This window comes from Arachis ipaensis, chromosome B10 (genome assembly GCF_000816755.2).
Source record: "Arachis ipaensis cultivar K30076 chromosome B10, Araip1.1, whole genome shotgun sequence".
Classification (NCBI taxonomy): domain Eukaryota; kingdom Viridiplantae; phylum Streptophyta; class Magnoliopsida; order Fabales; family Fabaceae; genus Arachis; species Arachis ipaensis.
Genome location: NC_029794.2, coordinates 130,407,009 through 130,424,268, shown reverse-complemented (window position 1 = coordinate 130,424,268; position 17,260 = coordinate 130,407,009). Strand labels below are relative to the sequence as shown.

General features: G+C 37.6%; 1 protein-coding gene across 1 annotated transcript; it reads right to left on the bottom strand.

Moving 5' to 3' along the window:
* Positions 12,785–16,319, bottom strand: LOC107621331 (putative protein TPRXL). Its single transcript, XM_016323361.1, has 4 exons — positions 16,137–16,319; positions 14,463–14,555; positions 14,275–14,417; positions 12,785–13,187 (listed from the first exon to the last, which is right to left on the bottom strand). Exons 1-4 carry the CDS (start codon positions 16,317–16,319, stop codon positions 12,785–12,787), a joined length of 822 nt encoding a protein of 273 aa, XP_016178847.1.

Sequence of the window (17,260 nt, the reverse complement as noted above, 5' to 3'; positions counted from 1 at the left end):
GTCCAAATTATTCCAGGAATTATAATTTTAATGTTCCTAGGGGAGGATTTGGAAATTGGGTTAGAGCCCAGAAAAGAGGAGGCTCCAGGCGAGGAGCAGGTAGAAGGGAAAATGGTCGAGAAAGGCCTCGACACAATTTTCAAGAAAGAGCTTCCTTCATTCCAGGAGTAGTTGCCCAAGCGCAAAATGCTTATGTCGAGACACATGGGCCATATCCAGAATTGAGCAAAAAAAGTAAGTCACCTCAGAAACAGGAAAAAAAGGGAGACATGATATTGCCGAGCAAAGGTCATATGAAGGATGAGTCAAAGGAGAAACTAGCTATCTAGTCGATCCCCAAAAGAAAAGAAAAAGAAGAAGCACTAATAGAGAATTTTGACTCTAGTTTTGAGGACGATTTGGATGTGATGTTTGGAGAAACTGAGTTTGGGTATGTTGCCACAGTTTCTGGTCTCCTTTTTTACTTCTAGGGTAGTCCTGAAGGGCCTTGGAATTGTCTCGAAGAAGACTGTGATGATATTATCCCTAGTGATGAATGCCAATTGAAAACGGCATAATCAAGAAAGGTTTGTTTGAAAGACCTAATGAGATCACCAGAGGTCATCTTCGACTGTTGCATATTAAGGCAAAAGTTAAAGGATTGTTGATTAATCGTATTCTAGTCAATGGGGGAGCATCAATTAACCTATTACCTGAAAGTATGCTCCCACTATTCCATAAAATAGTCAAAGAATTGAACAAGACAAACTTGACTGCTATTGGATTCAATGATAAATCGACAACAGCTCTGGGAATGATCTCACTCAGGTTAAAGTTGGAAGTGTCGAGTGACCAATAGTGTTCATAGTAGTGCCTACCAAGGCAACTTTCAATATTCTTTTGGGAAGAGATTAGATACATGGTGTAAGGGAAATTCCTTCGACTTTGCATGAAAAGTTAGTTCTATGGGACAAAGATGGAAGGATCAAAGAAATTGAAGCTGACGATAGTCCATGCTATGTAGAACAAATAAACGTCAGCTTCAAAGAGTCATACCAGCATTCGACCATTGACTATTGATATGAGCACCTTTGACCCCAATCTTATCAAAGGTTGCTATGTAGGGGCCCATGGTATAAAATTGGTCCCCAAAACCAAGGAAAACTTGGCCAATATGTCCACTAAAATGGATATATCAAGCCACTGGGCTCGACTGTCAGCCTACATGGCTGAGAAGAAAGAGTGCACAGGAAAATGTGCACTAGATTATATATATGATGTCGAACTCTTAGGATTTGAAAGGTCAAATTTAGTTTCTGAATATTTGCATAATAAAAAGGTTGAAGTACAAGATCCTCTCGACGAGGTCGAGATTGGTGGAAAAGGGTGAGTGACTTACATTAGTCGATAGCTAGATCCTGAATTCAACGAAGAGTTGATAAACGTCTTGAAGAGATATCAAGATTGCTTTGCTTAGCAATACGAGGAGATGCCTAGTTTAGACAAATCTTTAGTCGAACATAATCTCCCTCTCATTGAGAATGCCCAACCAATTAAGCAAGCTCCGAGATGTTTTGTTCCCGAAATTATGGTCAAGATAAAAGAGGAAGTCGAACGTCTATTAAAAGCTGGTTTCATTCGCACAGCCAGGTATGTCGAATAGATTGCTAACATTGTTCTTGTTATTAAGAAAAATGAAAAATTAAGAGTATGTATTGATTTTAGGGATCTGAATAAAGTGACACTAAATGACGAATATCACATGCCAATTGCAGAGATGTTAATTGACTCTGTTGCAAGAAGCAAATTTATGAGCTTCATGGATGGATATCTAGGAATAATCAAATATTCATATTCCAAGAAGATGTATCGAAGGCAGCATTTCGATGCCCTGGTGCCATTGGAACTTATGAATGGCTAGTTATGTCATTTGGGCTTAAAAACGTTGGTGCTACTTACCAGAGAGCTATGAATTCGATCTTCCGTGATTTTATTGGTAAGTTTATGGAAATTTACATCGATGACATGGTAGTTAAATCAGAGTCGAATCATGTTCATTTGTGTAATCTAGAAATGGCTTTTAAATAAATGAGACATCATCGACTCAAGACGAACCCACTGAAATTTACTTTTGTTGTGTCTGCAGAAAATTTTTTGGGATTCGTTATGCATAAAAGGGAGTAGCCGTCGGCACTAATATTGCCAAGAAATTTTTGACTCGTCCCCTCTGAGGAGTACGAAAGAACTTAAATCTTTTTGGTTAAAGTAAATTTCTTTCGATGCTTCATTCCAAATTTTATCTCAAAAAACGAAAATATTCACTCCTTTGTTGAAATTGAAACAGGGGAAAGAATTCAAATGAGAGGAGGAGCACTAGAAGGCTTTCGAACAAATAAAGCAATACTTGACCTCACCTCAAATCTTGACACCAGTCAAACAAGGTCAACTACTTAAATTATATATTGCTGCATCAGACACAACTTTAGGGAGCATGCTGTCCCAAGAAGACGAAAATGAAAACGAAAAAGTAGTTTACTATCTGAGTCGAATGTTGACTGATGTAGAAATTAAATATAGTGCAATCGAGAAAATTTGTTTAGCTCTTTATTTCTCTTGTACTAAACTTAAAAGTTACTTAATTGGAAAGAATATTTTTGTTGTGTCGAAATTTGATGTTATTAAATACATGCTTTCTTACTCAATCTTAAGAGGAAGAATTGGCAAGTGGATGTTGGGACTGATTAAACATTCTTTGTTTTATGTATACCCTAGAAAATTAATAAAGAATTAGACAACAAATTAATTATTATTTAAAAAAATTAGAAAATTAAAATTTGATAAGTTAGAAGAGTAGAAATATCAAAAATATGAATTTTAACACTAATTTTAAAGATTTTGGCCTAAAACGGACCAATGGGTCGAACCGGTTAGACCGGGCCCAAGGCCCAACCCATATAAGCCTCAATTCAGCCTTTTTTCCCATTCTCTTTCATTTTCATGCTGAAACTTGAGGGAAGGGAGCAAGAACCCTAACCCTAAAATTCACCCAAACTTCAATTCCACATATCTTTCAATCCAAAGCTTCCATTGACGAGTCATTTGTGATCACGCATTTGTCTCAGAATTCTTTTCAATTCCAACTAAATATTGTGGTAAGAAACTATAAATATCATGCCCAGTTATCTATTTCCCCCTTTTTCCACATTTTTGGTTTGGGTATTGAGCGACTTTGAAGGTTTAAGGTGGAATTAGCGTCATATAATTATGGGTTCCATCAATATGTCTATGGGTAAAGGTAAGAAATCATTATTACCTTCTAATTTGTCAATTTTATGAGATTAGGGTGTTGAAAATTTGTATGTATATGGAATTATATGACATTAGGTTGTATATATGTGAAATTAAAGTCAAATTGGCGAAGTGGTATACTTGAATCGGAGCTTTTGGTTCCTGAAACTTATAGCACTTGATTTGGAACCTTAGAGGCTTGAATTGAGGTGTTCGAGCATTAAGAAGAAATCGGCCAAGGTATGATTTTGGTTTCTCGTAGATAATATATAATGTTTTATAAAAACTTAGGCTAGATGACCACAGGATAGGTTGGAATGTATAGTTAAGTTAATGTTTAGTAATCTTGATGAAAAATGTTGAGTTAGCTTGATAATGAATTGATGATTGATGCTTGTGGTGAGGATGATGAATATGAACTATGATTGTTGATATATTGATGAATTATGTTGCTTGATTTTGGATTATTGGGAGGAAATTATGAATTTTGAGTATTGACATGTTGGGGAATAAATGAAAGGTGTTTAGGTATGTTTTGGATATGGTTGGTTTGAGTTGGAACTTGAAACTTTGGTTTTGAAACAAAAATTTGTAAAAAAAAAATAGAGGTTTGTGATTTGATGAAAAAACCCGATTTTTGACCAAACTTCAGCAGGCCATAACTTAGCTTCCGGACCCTCAAACTTTATCAACCTTATTTCATATGAAAATGGGTCCGTAAAGTTTACATCGTTTGAAGAACTGACTAAAAATGGTTTTTAATAAAAAAGTTACCCGCATCGGAAGTTTGGTGTGCAAAAGTGTTTCTGCAGATTTGTAACAACTTTTTGAGAAAATATAGGGCCCGCATATGCAGACATATGGCTGCGTATGTGGAAATTTGCCACTGTCTAGGGGAACTTGCGTATGTGGACATGGGTCACGTACGTGTACGCGAGACATGGCTGTGTACGCGGCCATTCGCCTCTGTCCAGTGTACTCGCATACGTGAGACCCCTGTTTTTGGAAAAATTGGATTTTGTGATTTTTAACCTATTTTATAACCTATAAACCTCTATTTTTACTCTCTAGTGTCCCAAACTTAGTTTTAATAATAGTGAAGGGGGTGAACCTTGAGAGGGTGTTGACTTGGTGGTGAAGAAAGATTGTAAAGTAGTTAATTATGTTTAGGAAGTGCTAAAACCCTGAATATGTGATGGGATATGATGATGATGATGATGAGAACTATGTGCTTGAGTAATGAAGGTTGAGATGTAGTGTTATGATGAGAAGAACGTGAATGATTATGTGATGATTGAAATTGATTATGAGGATTATGAATATGATTATGAACTGTGACTGTTTATTCTGTTCCATTCTTGTTGCATTACTTTCTCTCTGTTTGTCAAGTGTGTCGGACACTATATCCCTTGAGTGTGATGGACAATATATCCCAAGAGTGTGACGGGCGCTATATCTCAAGAGTGTGGGAGCACTTTACCCTAGGAAGTGTATCGGGCACTATATCCCATGAGTGTGGCGGGCACTATATCCCAAGAGCGTGGCGGGCGCTATACCCCAAGAGTGTGGGAACACTTTATCTCGAAAAATGCGACGAGCACTATATCTCATGAGTGTGACGGGCACTACATCCCGAGAGTGTAATGGGAACTACATCCCGAGAGTGTAATGGGAACTATATCCCAAGAGTGTGGAGGCATGTCAGCGAGACGATATCCGGGTTATCTACTGGGTGTGTCGGGTTCTGACAAAGTAACCGATACGTGAGCTCACGACCAGTAGAAAATGCATACATCATATGAATTTATTTGTCTTGTTTGAGTTTGAACTACTCGGAGTTGCCTATTTGAATATCTATACTTACTTGCTATATGTTCTACTTGATGTAACTGCATTTTATCTGTGTTTTCCTTGTCTGTATTGTATATTTGTGCAATTAAGAGATCCCTTGTTTGGCAAAAGAGTGACAAGGGTAGTTCCACCAGAGTTTTGGAGGGTTGGAGGAGAGTGAGAATTGTGGGAATCAGGTTAAAATTGGGCTAGAATCTAACTACCATAGATAGTTCACCTGGTTTTTGGTTTAAAATATAACTCTAAGATTTTAATCTGAGTGTCAGAGTTCTAGGATTGTCTCTGACTTTTCCGGGATCTTATATATTATTTATGTGGGCACCATTACCATGCTGAGAATCTCCAGTTCTCATTTCATACAAATGTTGTTGTTTTCAGATGCAGGTCGAGATGCGTCTCGGAGAGCATCTGGAGGTTCCTATGACAAGTGAAGTTGGGATGTTATAATTTTGGGGATGTTGGTTATGTATTTATGTTTATATACTCTCCTATGTATATATATATATAACTTATGTTTAATCCTCTTAGAGAATTTTTGGAGAACTATGTGTTTACTTTATGTGTGTCGGCATATTTTGGGATACACTTATATATATGTCTGTATGTACATATTCTCTGGTCAGCCTTGGCTTCGCAAGTCGAGCCTGGAGCTTGATATTATGTATTTTGGATACTCTGCTCTATGTGTATATGTATATATTCTTACTTTTCTTCCTATCCAAGTTCTGTTTACGTCAGCATTGCGCTTTTCGTTTTTCAACTTTTGTTTAAGCTTTCCTTCAAGACTCCTCGTTATAAATTCCTTTCAACTATTAATATGTATGTATATATTATTTTATAGGTTGTAATACCTCACCACCTCTGTTTTATGACTTAAGCATAAAGTTTTGTATGGTAGGGTGTTACATTTTACGTCCCGACTAGAGCTGTCAAAGGACAAGTGATTGCTAATTTTTTAGCAGATCACCCTTACGTCGAGATTGACGAACAACCCAAAATTGGGTATCTTGAACTAAAACCTTGGAGGTTATATTTTGATGGGTCGAAGTATCAAAATGGAGCAGGGGTGGGGATATTTCTAATCATCCCTGAGTCAGATCTATCGTACAATGAAGCAGAATATGAGGCTTTAATAGTTGGCCTAGAACTCTTAACCGAAAAAGAGCTAGAACAATCAAAATATTAGGAGATTTGCAATTAGTAATTCAACAATTGGCTGGAAACTATCGAGTTATTAGTCATAATTAGGCTAAGTACTTTGTTGTGGTTGTTCAACTCTTAGCTGAGTTTGACTCAGTTTTGATTAAACATATATTTAGGGAGTTGAATCAAGAAGCTAATGAGTTAGCTCAAATGGCTTCTGGCTATAAGATAACTCCTAATTTGATAAAAGAGTTTAGTGAAATTAAAACTAATTTGACTCCTTTAGAAGTAAGAGGAACTTTGTTGCACAAACACTCTCGATGTGAATGATTGGAGATACAAGATCATCGACTTCTTTGAAAATCCCAATAAAAAAGCATATCAAAAACTGAAATATTTAGCATTGAGCTTTGTATTGGTTGGAGGAGATCTTTTCAAGAAAAGTGTCAACAGATCTTTACTTCAATGGCTAAGTTTGCAAGATGCATATTTGGCTATGGCTGAGGTGCATGAGGGGATTTGCAGCGCTCATCAAGCGGGTCAAAAAATATATTGGACCTTGCACCGACAAGGAGTGTATTGGCCTTCAATGATGAAAGATTGCATCAACTTTGCTCGATGTTATGACTAATGCCAAAGAAATGCGCAAATCCAGAGTGTTCCTGCGGCAGATTTGCATACGATAATTAAACCTTGGCCATTTAGAGGATGTGCTCTGGATTTAATTGGAATGATTCATCCCTCTTCGACTAAGGGGAATAAATTTATTTTGGTTGCAGTTGATTACTTTACTAAATGGGTGGAAGTTGTGCCCATGAAAGAGGTCACACAAGCCAAAATAATTAATTTCATTGAAGAATCAAATATTCATAGATTTGGCATTCCTCAAACTGTGACTACAGACCAAGGAACTATGTTCACAGGCCGACAAGTCAAAGGATACACCGAGTCGAAAGGAATTAAACTTATACATTTGACTCCATATTATGCCCAAGCAAATGGCCAAGTCGAAGCTGTCAATAAAACTTTAATTAGTTTGATTAAGAAATATATAGGAAGATAGCTTTGAAATTGGCATAATACTTTAAGTCAGGTAGTATGGGCATATAGGTGTTCTCCTCGAGAAGCTATAGGTTCGACTCCTTATGAACTATTATATGGTCATAAAGCAGTATTGCCACTTGAAATAAATTTGCAAACAATCAGAGTGGTGAAACAAAATGATCTACCTGTCGAATAATATTGGTCGAGCGTGATAGATGAATTAGATCAATTAGACCAATCTCGATTAATGGCTCTTGATCTAATGATTCGACAAATAGATAGTGTCACTAAGTCATACAATAAAAAATCAAGAAAGAAAACAATTAAGGTTGGTAACTTAGTGCTGAAATTAATCTATGCTACTGAGAAAAATAAAGGAAAGTGGTCTCCTTTGTGAGAAGGACCTTTTAGAGTCGATAGAATATTTAATGGCAATGCTTATGAATTAAAAGATACAACAATGGCTCGACAGATTGGACATATCAATGGTAAATACCTCAAGATATATCATGGTCATTAATCAAAAGACATGGAAAGTGCATACAAAAAGAGTTCATATTAAAAAAATGCCACTAAAATTACAATAAATTAAAAAAGGATCCTAAATTTGAGTTTAAGGTCCTCTTGCTTTTGACATAAAGCAGCAGCAGCTTCAACAGTTTCTTCTTTGGCTTTGATGGTCTGATTGACTGATTCCATAAAGGTAGTACGACCCGAAGTCTTCAATGCATGAACTTGATTTATTTGCTGAAGCCGTTGATTGAGGGTCGCATTTGTAGCCTCTACCTTTGCCTTACTTGACTTTAGCCCAGCCAATTTTTTTTTCAAGAATCTCGACTTTCATAGTCATAATCTTCTCTTTGGTCTGACCTTTATATAACACTTCTTCAATTTGAGATGTGGCTTCTTCACATTTTTTCAATTGCTTATCATGAGTGGCCAGAGTCTCAATTACTGTGTTAAAATCCTTTTCGACAGAGTCGACCTTGGAAATATGATTATAAATATCTTCCATAAAAGTTTCCAAGGCTGCCAAAGTCTCAAATGGAATCTTCTGATTTAGGAAGTTAAGAGCGGCTAATAGTTGAGCCTTTAGGTCAGCCTCGTTGTTAATCTCTTCCGAAGAATGGTTGAGACAATCAAGAACGATATTGACTTTTTCAACAACTGAAGGATCGAGACCTGGTGGAACTTGTGGCTCAGGAGAAGTGACTTCTTCTTCGCGGGGCAAAATAACTTCTCCACGTCTTGCACTGAAGGGGCTTCAAGTTCTTGGCCAGAAGAAGAAAAAACCTTTGTTCCTTCTGAAAAGTATACTTGTCAAGCCTCTGAAAGAATGTTGGCAAGGTCGAAGTCGAAATCATCAAAGTTCAAGTCTCCAGCCTCTGGAGCAGGGACATTGATCGAAGATTCGTCCTGCTCGACACTAGCTGGAGTTTGGTTAGGAGGAAAGAAGGTTGAAGTTACTGCAACTGATGTCGAAACAGGACCAGATTCTTGCTGAGTCTCCGTATTAGTTGGAATTGGCATATAGCTTGTCTAGGAAGAAATAATAAATGTTTCCCAAAGTATAAGGGTATAATAAAATATACACAAGAGCCAAGAGAGAGGTAAGTATGATTACCATTAGAGAATCATTTGAAGTTTGGGAAGCAGTAGTCGAAGGTGTAGGCTAAATCGGAAAGGAAACAACAGCCTTTGGAAGGGTTGAGTAACTTCAATTTCGACACTTGATGGGTCGACACCTGGCTCAGAGTAGCTTGGAGTCACTTGTGTTTCAGCTTGGGATTTGGAGATACGCCTTGCAAGTTTCGACTAAGGAAAGTAATGATTAAATTAAAGGATGCAGTGTATAAATTGACTGTTTAAAAGAAGGGTAAGAAAGATACCTTGATCGGAGGAACTGGATTAGATTTTTGCACCTTCTTGGGCTTATCCGCCATAAAAATGTCGACATCCCTGCGCTTTCTGGAAGGAAGAGTTGCCTTGCTCGATCGTTCTCTTCCTCGACCTTTCTTTGATTTTGTATTCTTAGGAGCAGCTTCTTTGTCCAATTCCCAGCTTCTTCCTGGATTAGGGTTGGGAGCGACGCCCACCAAGACTTTCGGTTGTGCAGTTAGAATTTGAAGAAAGTATAAGAGGAGTAAGGGTTTAAAACGTGTTTAAGCACTAAGAAAAATCATGGTACCTAGAGGATATCCATCAATCCTCGTCCGACCATGAATTCTAACCCTGGCGCCTAGATAATAAATGGCACCAATTGTATTTATGCCCAAAGTACGAAGGTCTTTTTATCGGTTCAATAATCCACTCCTAAGGCCCCTTTAGGAGGGTCAGGTAGTCGATCAGCAAGGCTGAAAGAGGCATTGGAAAAAGAGGGAAATTTGAATGTTTTCATGAAGTTATTTTTCTATACAAAAGGATCTCCACTTAAAGCTTTAAATAGTGATCGAGACATCTATGAAAGTGTGCTTTCTTTTTCTTTTCCAACACCTCTTTGGCCTCAAGAAAGACATACCTTACGTTCCGAAAGTGCCATTTTACCTTATAATATTTTTCAAAGGCAAGAATCTCTTTGATGTGCTCACCTTTGGTTTTCTTCTAAGCATCAACAGTCTGCACAGGAGGAAGAACCAAGTTAGAGAGTGCTTGCTCAACTGAGGGGCAATGAGATTTATAATAGCTCGACCACCATTTATGAAAATCAGGGGTCGAGAGAAAGCAAAATTTAAGGTCATATCTTTGGTACTAGGTACTAACTCTCTGATGGTTCAGGTCCAAAATTTGGTCGAACTCCTTGAGATCCAACACTTCATAGTGAATCATTTGGGCCCCAGCCTCAAGTGAAAGTGGAGAAGGTAATGCTTGTGCAAGGCCGAATTGCCTCGACACAAATTGAGGGGAGTAGCTGACAAGTTTTTTCTTTAAAGCTATAGTCGATTCACGAGGAAGTCCTACGGAAAGAACTTGAGGAGTAAGGGTTTTTGCCCACAGTTCGTCAAGAGTCTCTTAATTTTCAGGTTTGAGGCTTATAAGAGAATGAAGGTATCCTACCTTATTTTTTCGACAAGCTAAGGGATTGGGATGATAGGTTGAATCATCATTGTTTTTTATATTAAGAAAAAGCTTAATGAAGTGGCAAAAAGCATCGATGGATGACATACCCTTTGGTTTCGACCAAGAAAGAGTAGATAGTCGAATACCTTCAAGAGAAATTTTTGGAAATTTGAGAGGAGCAGTGAGTTATGGTTCGAACAAAGACTTTAACCATAAATTGACAATCCGAAGAGGACCAAAAGGATTGATCGAGGACTTACCCCGTCGAATTTCACTTACCACCAAGGAAAGCGTTTCATACAGTTGACCCAAGATAAGAGAAGATTGATGTATTTTTGTGATGGAGCATGATAGCTAATGGAAGGTAATTGATTTTTTAAATTTGAATCAACTTTGGGCAGAAAACAAAGGCATTGAGCCATAAAAAAAAAAAAGAAAAGTTATGTGTTCACTATCACTCATTAGGTCATTCTCATAGCCCATGTTATTTTGAATAAAACCCGACAAATAAGTCAAGTGAAAGTTGATGTCAGAAACATCATCAGGACATGGGGTCGTCCAGCAGACGTCTTCTCCATCGGGAGAAAGGCCAGTCAGAGAAGATATTTCCATCAGGGTCGGATCCATCATCCCAAAAGAAAAATAAAAATTGTTTGTGGCTGGATACCAAAAATACAAACTAACTCCAAGTGAATGGGTAGTATAGGAAAGGTCATATGTGGATAGTTGAAGGACAGACACCATACCAAAAGACTTCTAGAGAGATTTGTAAGTTGGAGAAAGTCTTAACATCCATGTCGAAAAAGATGAACTCGATTCTTTAGGAGGTGTAGTCCTAAAAACTCGACTAGCAAAATATGTCGCTTTGACGTCTTTTAGTGCGGAATTCAAAATCCACAAACTAATTGGCAAGTGCACTGGGTTGTACCAAGTAATACCTCAGGTGAGTGAGGGTCGATCCCACGAGGATTGATGGACCGAGCAACAATAGTCGAATGACTCACTTAGTTAGGCTAGCAGAAAATGGTGTTTTGAGGTTCAAAAGCATTAAACAGTAATTTAAAGAGTGAGAGGGCAAACAGAGAAATTGGTATGAAAAGGATGTGAGAAGATAGTTAAGGTTTCAGAGTTATTTATTCTTCTGGATTAAGATTTCTTAACAATTATTTTAATCATGCAAGACTCATTTCATGGAAAACTGTAATTGACTAAACCCTAATTCCTTAGTGATTTAGTCTCCGCTAACCTAATCAACCGCCAATTCCTTGGTCACTTAATATAGATTAGAAGGTTAGGTTCAATTCTAGTTTATTAGCCACAAAAACCCTAATTACCTAAATATAAATTTTCAAGCTAGTTTAGGAGGAGTTTACTTTTAAGCTAGTTTTCAAGTGAGATAAATTTTCTAAGAATCAACAAGAATTCATGTGGAATACGAGTTATTTTCCAATACACTCAAATTCATAAGATGAAGAATGAAAATAATCCTTGAAATTAAATCAATACATTAATTAAAACAGAGTGGTAATAGTATTAATCCATGGAAATAAATAAAGCTCCTAACCTTAACTAGGGAGGTTTAGTTGCTCATGACTCAGAGAGAAAACTAGGGTTCAAAAGTGTGAAAGTGCAGAATCAGGTCCGAGAGAAGAGATATCCCCCGAAGGGTGAAATCTTTTCCCTTTTATATCTAACCTAATTTAATTTGAAAATAAAATAAACTAATAATAACTAAAGCCCAAAAGATTGTGTTTGGGAATAGAAAATACTTAAAACCAATTAAAATATAATAATTAAAAGCCAAATCTACTAAAGATGCTCCTTTAGTGCGGTTGATCCGCGTTGCTGGTGCTAAACGCCAGATTCAGCATTTAGCGCCCCAGATGACAGAAACTCCAACTTCGATAATGACTTCCTGGCACTAAACGCGAAGTTCGGCATTTAGCGCCCCTAATGGCAGTGTCTCCTATTCGTTTCTAACTTGCTGGCGCTAAATGTCAGGATTGGCGTTTAGCACTCCTGGTGGCAGAGGCTTGGCATGAATCACAAGGCAACTAGCGCTAAACGTCCAGGTCCACGTTTAGCGCCAGCTTGAAAAATTCAAAATTCTTCTCTTTTCTTGCACACGAACTCTGCCAAACCGATCCAAACTTTAGCTGAAATAATTAAAACACTAAAGCGACTCAAAGTAGCATCCAAATAGGTTTCAAACACTAAAATCTAATTAAAACTCAATAAATTCACATCTAAAATAAATAGAAAATAAAGACAAGATGCTCACGCATCATCTTTACAGAAAAATTAAAGGAAGGTATTCAGGGGGAGATGGAAAGAAAGATGAAATTGACTCGACTTGTTCCAAGGTAGAGATTGGGGCTAAGAACGAGTATATGACATTGGAAACTTGAAAAGGTAGAAGCACCTAGCTACGCCATAAGTCGGTAGTCTCTACATCTGGATTAGAAGCCCTTAAGATCCCATCATCATTATAAAATTGTGACATGCTAGTCACTAGAGGTGGAGGACTTGCGACATGTACGTCGTCATCACCCTCCTGGGACGAAGAAGCGGGAGTAGCAGAGGTTCCACCTGGAGCAATAACAGCAGCTTTGGTGGTGGAGATAGAAGCAGATGCCATGGTTGTTCCTGCAGTAGAGGTAGTAACAAAAACATTGATAGTAGTAGTTACAGAAATGGTAGTTGATGATGGTGATGCAGCAGTGACGGTAGGAGTATTGCTAGAATTGAGACTAGAGTGAGAAGCCATGAAGGACTGAAGAGATGGAATTGCAAATGAAAAGCCTTGTGAAGAAGATGAAGAATTTCTGAGAAAAGTTCACTAAATAATGCTCAAGGATGAAGACTTGGGAATATAAAAGGGGTTTCAAGTAATAAAGGACCATTAAAGCCCATTAGAAACGTTATAACATTCCCAGAAGCACGCAAACCATTTCATCTTTTTATAACCATTTTTCAAAATTTAAAAATTTAAAAAGAAGCACGTGATCAGCAAAACTTATTATTCCATACTTTAAAATATAAAGTTTTAATAAAATTCCTTTGAAATCGAAAGATTTTCAATGGCAATGTGTATGGAATAAGAAAGATAAATTGCAGTCGAACTATACATGTAAATGATAAGTACCTCAAAAGATTGTCACTAAAACAACTAAGTCGAGAATACTAAACAAAATAAGAAAACTAGAATAAGCTCCTAAATATGAGTTTTAGATCCTCTCGATGTTGGTTCAAACTTGAGGACTCATGTGCTGCTTCTCGGGCATCAGTGGCTCGAGTGATTGCTTCGACTAAAGCACTTCAACCTGAAAATTTGAAAGCATGAGCCTTGGTGGATGTGACTTGGTCTTTTCCTGAGTTTAGATTAGCCAATTATTTTTCTAGGGCTGCAATCTTCGACACCATCTGTTACTCTTTTACTTGACCCATCAACAAAACCTCAATGACCCGAGACATAGTTATGTAATATTTTTCTAGCTGAGTATCATAGTCGGCTAAAGTTTCAAGTGATTTGTTAAGTTCTTGATCAGCATCATGAATTCTGGAAAAGTGGGAAGAGACGTTCTCAATAAATGAGCCAAGAGCTGAATGCATGTCGGAGAAAATATGTTGGCTGAGAAAGGTAAGTGCATCAGTAAGTCGAGCATTTAGGACAATATTGTTATCAAAATCATCAATGGAATGGTCCAAGCAATTAAGAACGATGTTGATTTTATCGACAACTTAAGGATCTAAACCCATGGGCACATGGGAAGTAACTTCCTCTATAACCTCTCCTCCTTTGGTCAATGCTTCCTGAGTCAATTTCTCAGCTTCAGGGATACAGTGCTCAATTCTAGACCAAAAGCCAACCCCCTAGTTCCTTCAGAAGAATAGACTCGTCGAGCTACAGACAAGATATTGTCCAGGTCAAAGGTGATGTCATCAAAGTTCAAATCTCCTGCTTCTGGAGAAGGAACATTAAAGGGTGGCTTTGTGTCTTGATTGACGAATTTCTGTGTCGACAGTACGGGAACCGTGTCTTTGTCAATGGATTTCTGTGTTGACAGTTCAATGAATTTCTATGTCGAACATCCAGGAACAATAGTGATAGCTGCAGCAGTTGACCCTGATCCATATGTAGGCCCAGATTCTTGGAGAGTTTCAGCATCACTAGGAAGAGGCATATGATGGATCTGAAAAAGTAAAATATAAGGAGCAAGTGGCAGTCGAAAGACACTTAACACTAAAAATCTAAACAAAAGAAGTACCAGTGGAGAAGAGGTCAAAATATGAGATGATTTTGTCGATGATGGATCCTAAGTTGAAGTTAGAACAAGAGTCGACAGACTATTACTCTTAGTTTCGATAGGCCGAAAGATTTTTGTTTCAGCTTGAATTAGCTTATCCACATTTAAACCAAGTTTGTTGATATTAGCAACTTGAGAGGAAGGTCCTTTCTGGGATTGGTTTGACTACAGTATATTAGAAAATGAAAAATTGCAAGTATAAGGAGAAAACAGTTGTGACAGGCATCATCAAGTATATACTTTTGAGGTTTCAGGTCGAACCTTTTGAAGCTTGGGTGGTTCAGTTCTCATCAGAATATCAATAGGACCACACTTTTTAAAGGTAAGGGTTGCACTACTTGACCTTACTTTGCTTCGACTTTCCCCTTATCTGAGTTTTTTTTAGGGATTGCATTCTCATCAGCATCTCAGTTTTCCTCAATTGGTTACAAGTTAGCGGCAATTTGAGTGATGGGTGTTTGTCGAGTAATTGTAGGAATCAGAAGTAAGGAGAGTTGAGCATCAAAATGATGCTTAATACTTAAAAATAAATTAAAGAATTTTTTTACACTCTCACCTTTGGTTTTCTTCAACACTATCAGCGTAGTAGAAAAAACTAGATTCAAGAGGGCTTGGTCGACAGATGTGCAATAAGTAGAGAAATACCTTGACCACCACTCATGAAAGTCAGGATTCGACAAGAAACAACGATTGATATTCAAATATTGATATTGAGCCGACATTCTCTGGTGGTTTATCTCTAGCATTTTGTCGAATTCTTTTGTCTCCGATACACCATAATGAATCATCTAAGCCTTAGGGTCGAGAGACAGAGGAGAAGGTAAGGCTTAGGCTAATCCAAACTATCAGGCTACATACTGGGGAGAATAGATGACTAGTTTCTTTTTAAGAGCCCAGGATGATTCATGAGGTAGACCGACAGGGAGAATTTGAGGAGATAAGATTCTAGCCCACATGTCATCGACAGTTGCTTGATTCTCTGGCTGAGAGCTAGTAAAGGAGTTGAGACACAAAATCGAACTAGGTCGAAACGAGAATGGGTTAGGGAAATAAGAAACATTATGGTCTTTTTTTTATTTCGAGCAGAATCCTAACAAAGTATCAAAAGGCACCAATAGGAGTCATGGTCTTTGGTCTCGTCCAAGAAAGTTGGAAAAGACGAATACCATCGGTTGGAGTGTTGGGAATGTTAGAATCAGAAGTTATGAGTCGAGGTTCAAGGATAGCTTTGAGCCACAAATTTACAAACTAGAGGGGACCAAAAGGGTTGATTGAAGGATTCCCTTGTCCAATTTCACCAACAATCAGAGAGTGTGTTTCATAAAGCTGACTTAAAATCAAAGCAGGAAGATCGATGAGTTTTTTGTGATGAAGCATAATGGCCAAGGACAGGTAGTTATTCTTTTGAATTTAGACTGACTTCTAGCAGAAAACAAAAGAATTGAGCCAAAGAAAAAGAAAAGCTACATGCTCACTGTCAGAAACAGGATCCCCATTGGAACCAATATTGTTTTGAATAAAGCTCGACATAGAATTTGAGTCAAAGTTAATGTCAAAAACATCCTCAGGATAATCGGTCGACCATGAAACAAATTCACCATCAACTAGTAAACCAGTCAAGGTCGAAATGTCCATTAGAGTCAGACCCATCATTCCATAAAGAAATTGAAAGTTATTAGTGGCAGGGCACCAAAAGTACATATTAGCCCCTAGCAAAAGAGTAATATAAGAAAGATCGAAGGTAGCTCATTCTAAAGTATGCACAATATTCATAGTTTCTCAAATGGGTTTGTACACAGGTGCAAGTCGATACATCTAGGTCGAAAAAAGGGGACTAAAATCCCTAGGAGGCATAGTTCTAAAGACTCGACCAGAAGTAGGAGATTAGGTTTTCAAGAAACAAAGTTTTCAAAAATTGGGGATGATGATTTGATTAGACAAGTAATGATGGAGTGAGAAGCTCTCTATTCAAAGAATGACTCATTAAAGCCCAGTGACGTTACGTATTCCCAGAAAAATACGTGTCATTTAAATGATGTGTAACTATCGTTTCACATTTTGAGAATTTGAAAAGGTTGCACGTGCCTGGCATAAGGAGTATTAAAACTTGTATTTTTTAACAAAAATAACAAGTTTAAAAGGGGTAATTTGTTGGCACCAAAAATGAAATTTTTTTCTCAACAAAAGGGCATCTTCGACTATAAAGGATGTCGACTACAGAAGCAGTGTTTTGACTATAGGAACAACAACAGGCAAAGCTATTGTTTTTCCTTGAACATCAAGGCTTGCTATTCGACCTTCAAGTTGAGTGGAAAACACGGGTGCAAAATTTGAGGAACAAGATGAAGAAACATGGGGATTTGAAAACTAAGGAAGACGTGAGTGTCAAAACTTAGGGGACAAGATTATTTATGGTCAATGCAAGGTCATGGCTGAGAAAAATGAGGAAGTAAGATAGCGGACAACATGCTCAATGGCAAAACCCATTTCCATGTTTTATAAATAGTAGAAACTCAGAAGAGTTATGAGACTTCAATTGGAACACTAGATCATCACAGAAGCTCATAAAAAATTTCTAGTCTCAGTGACAC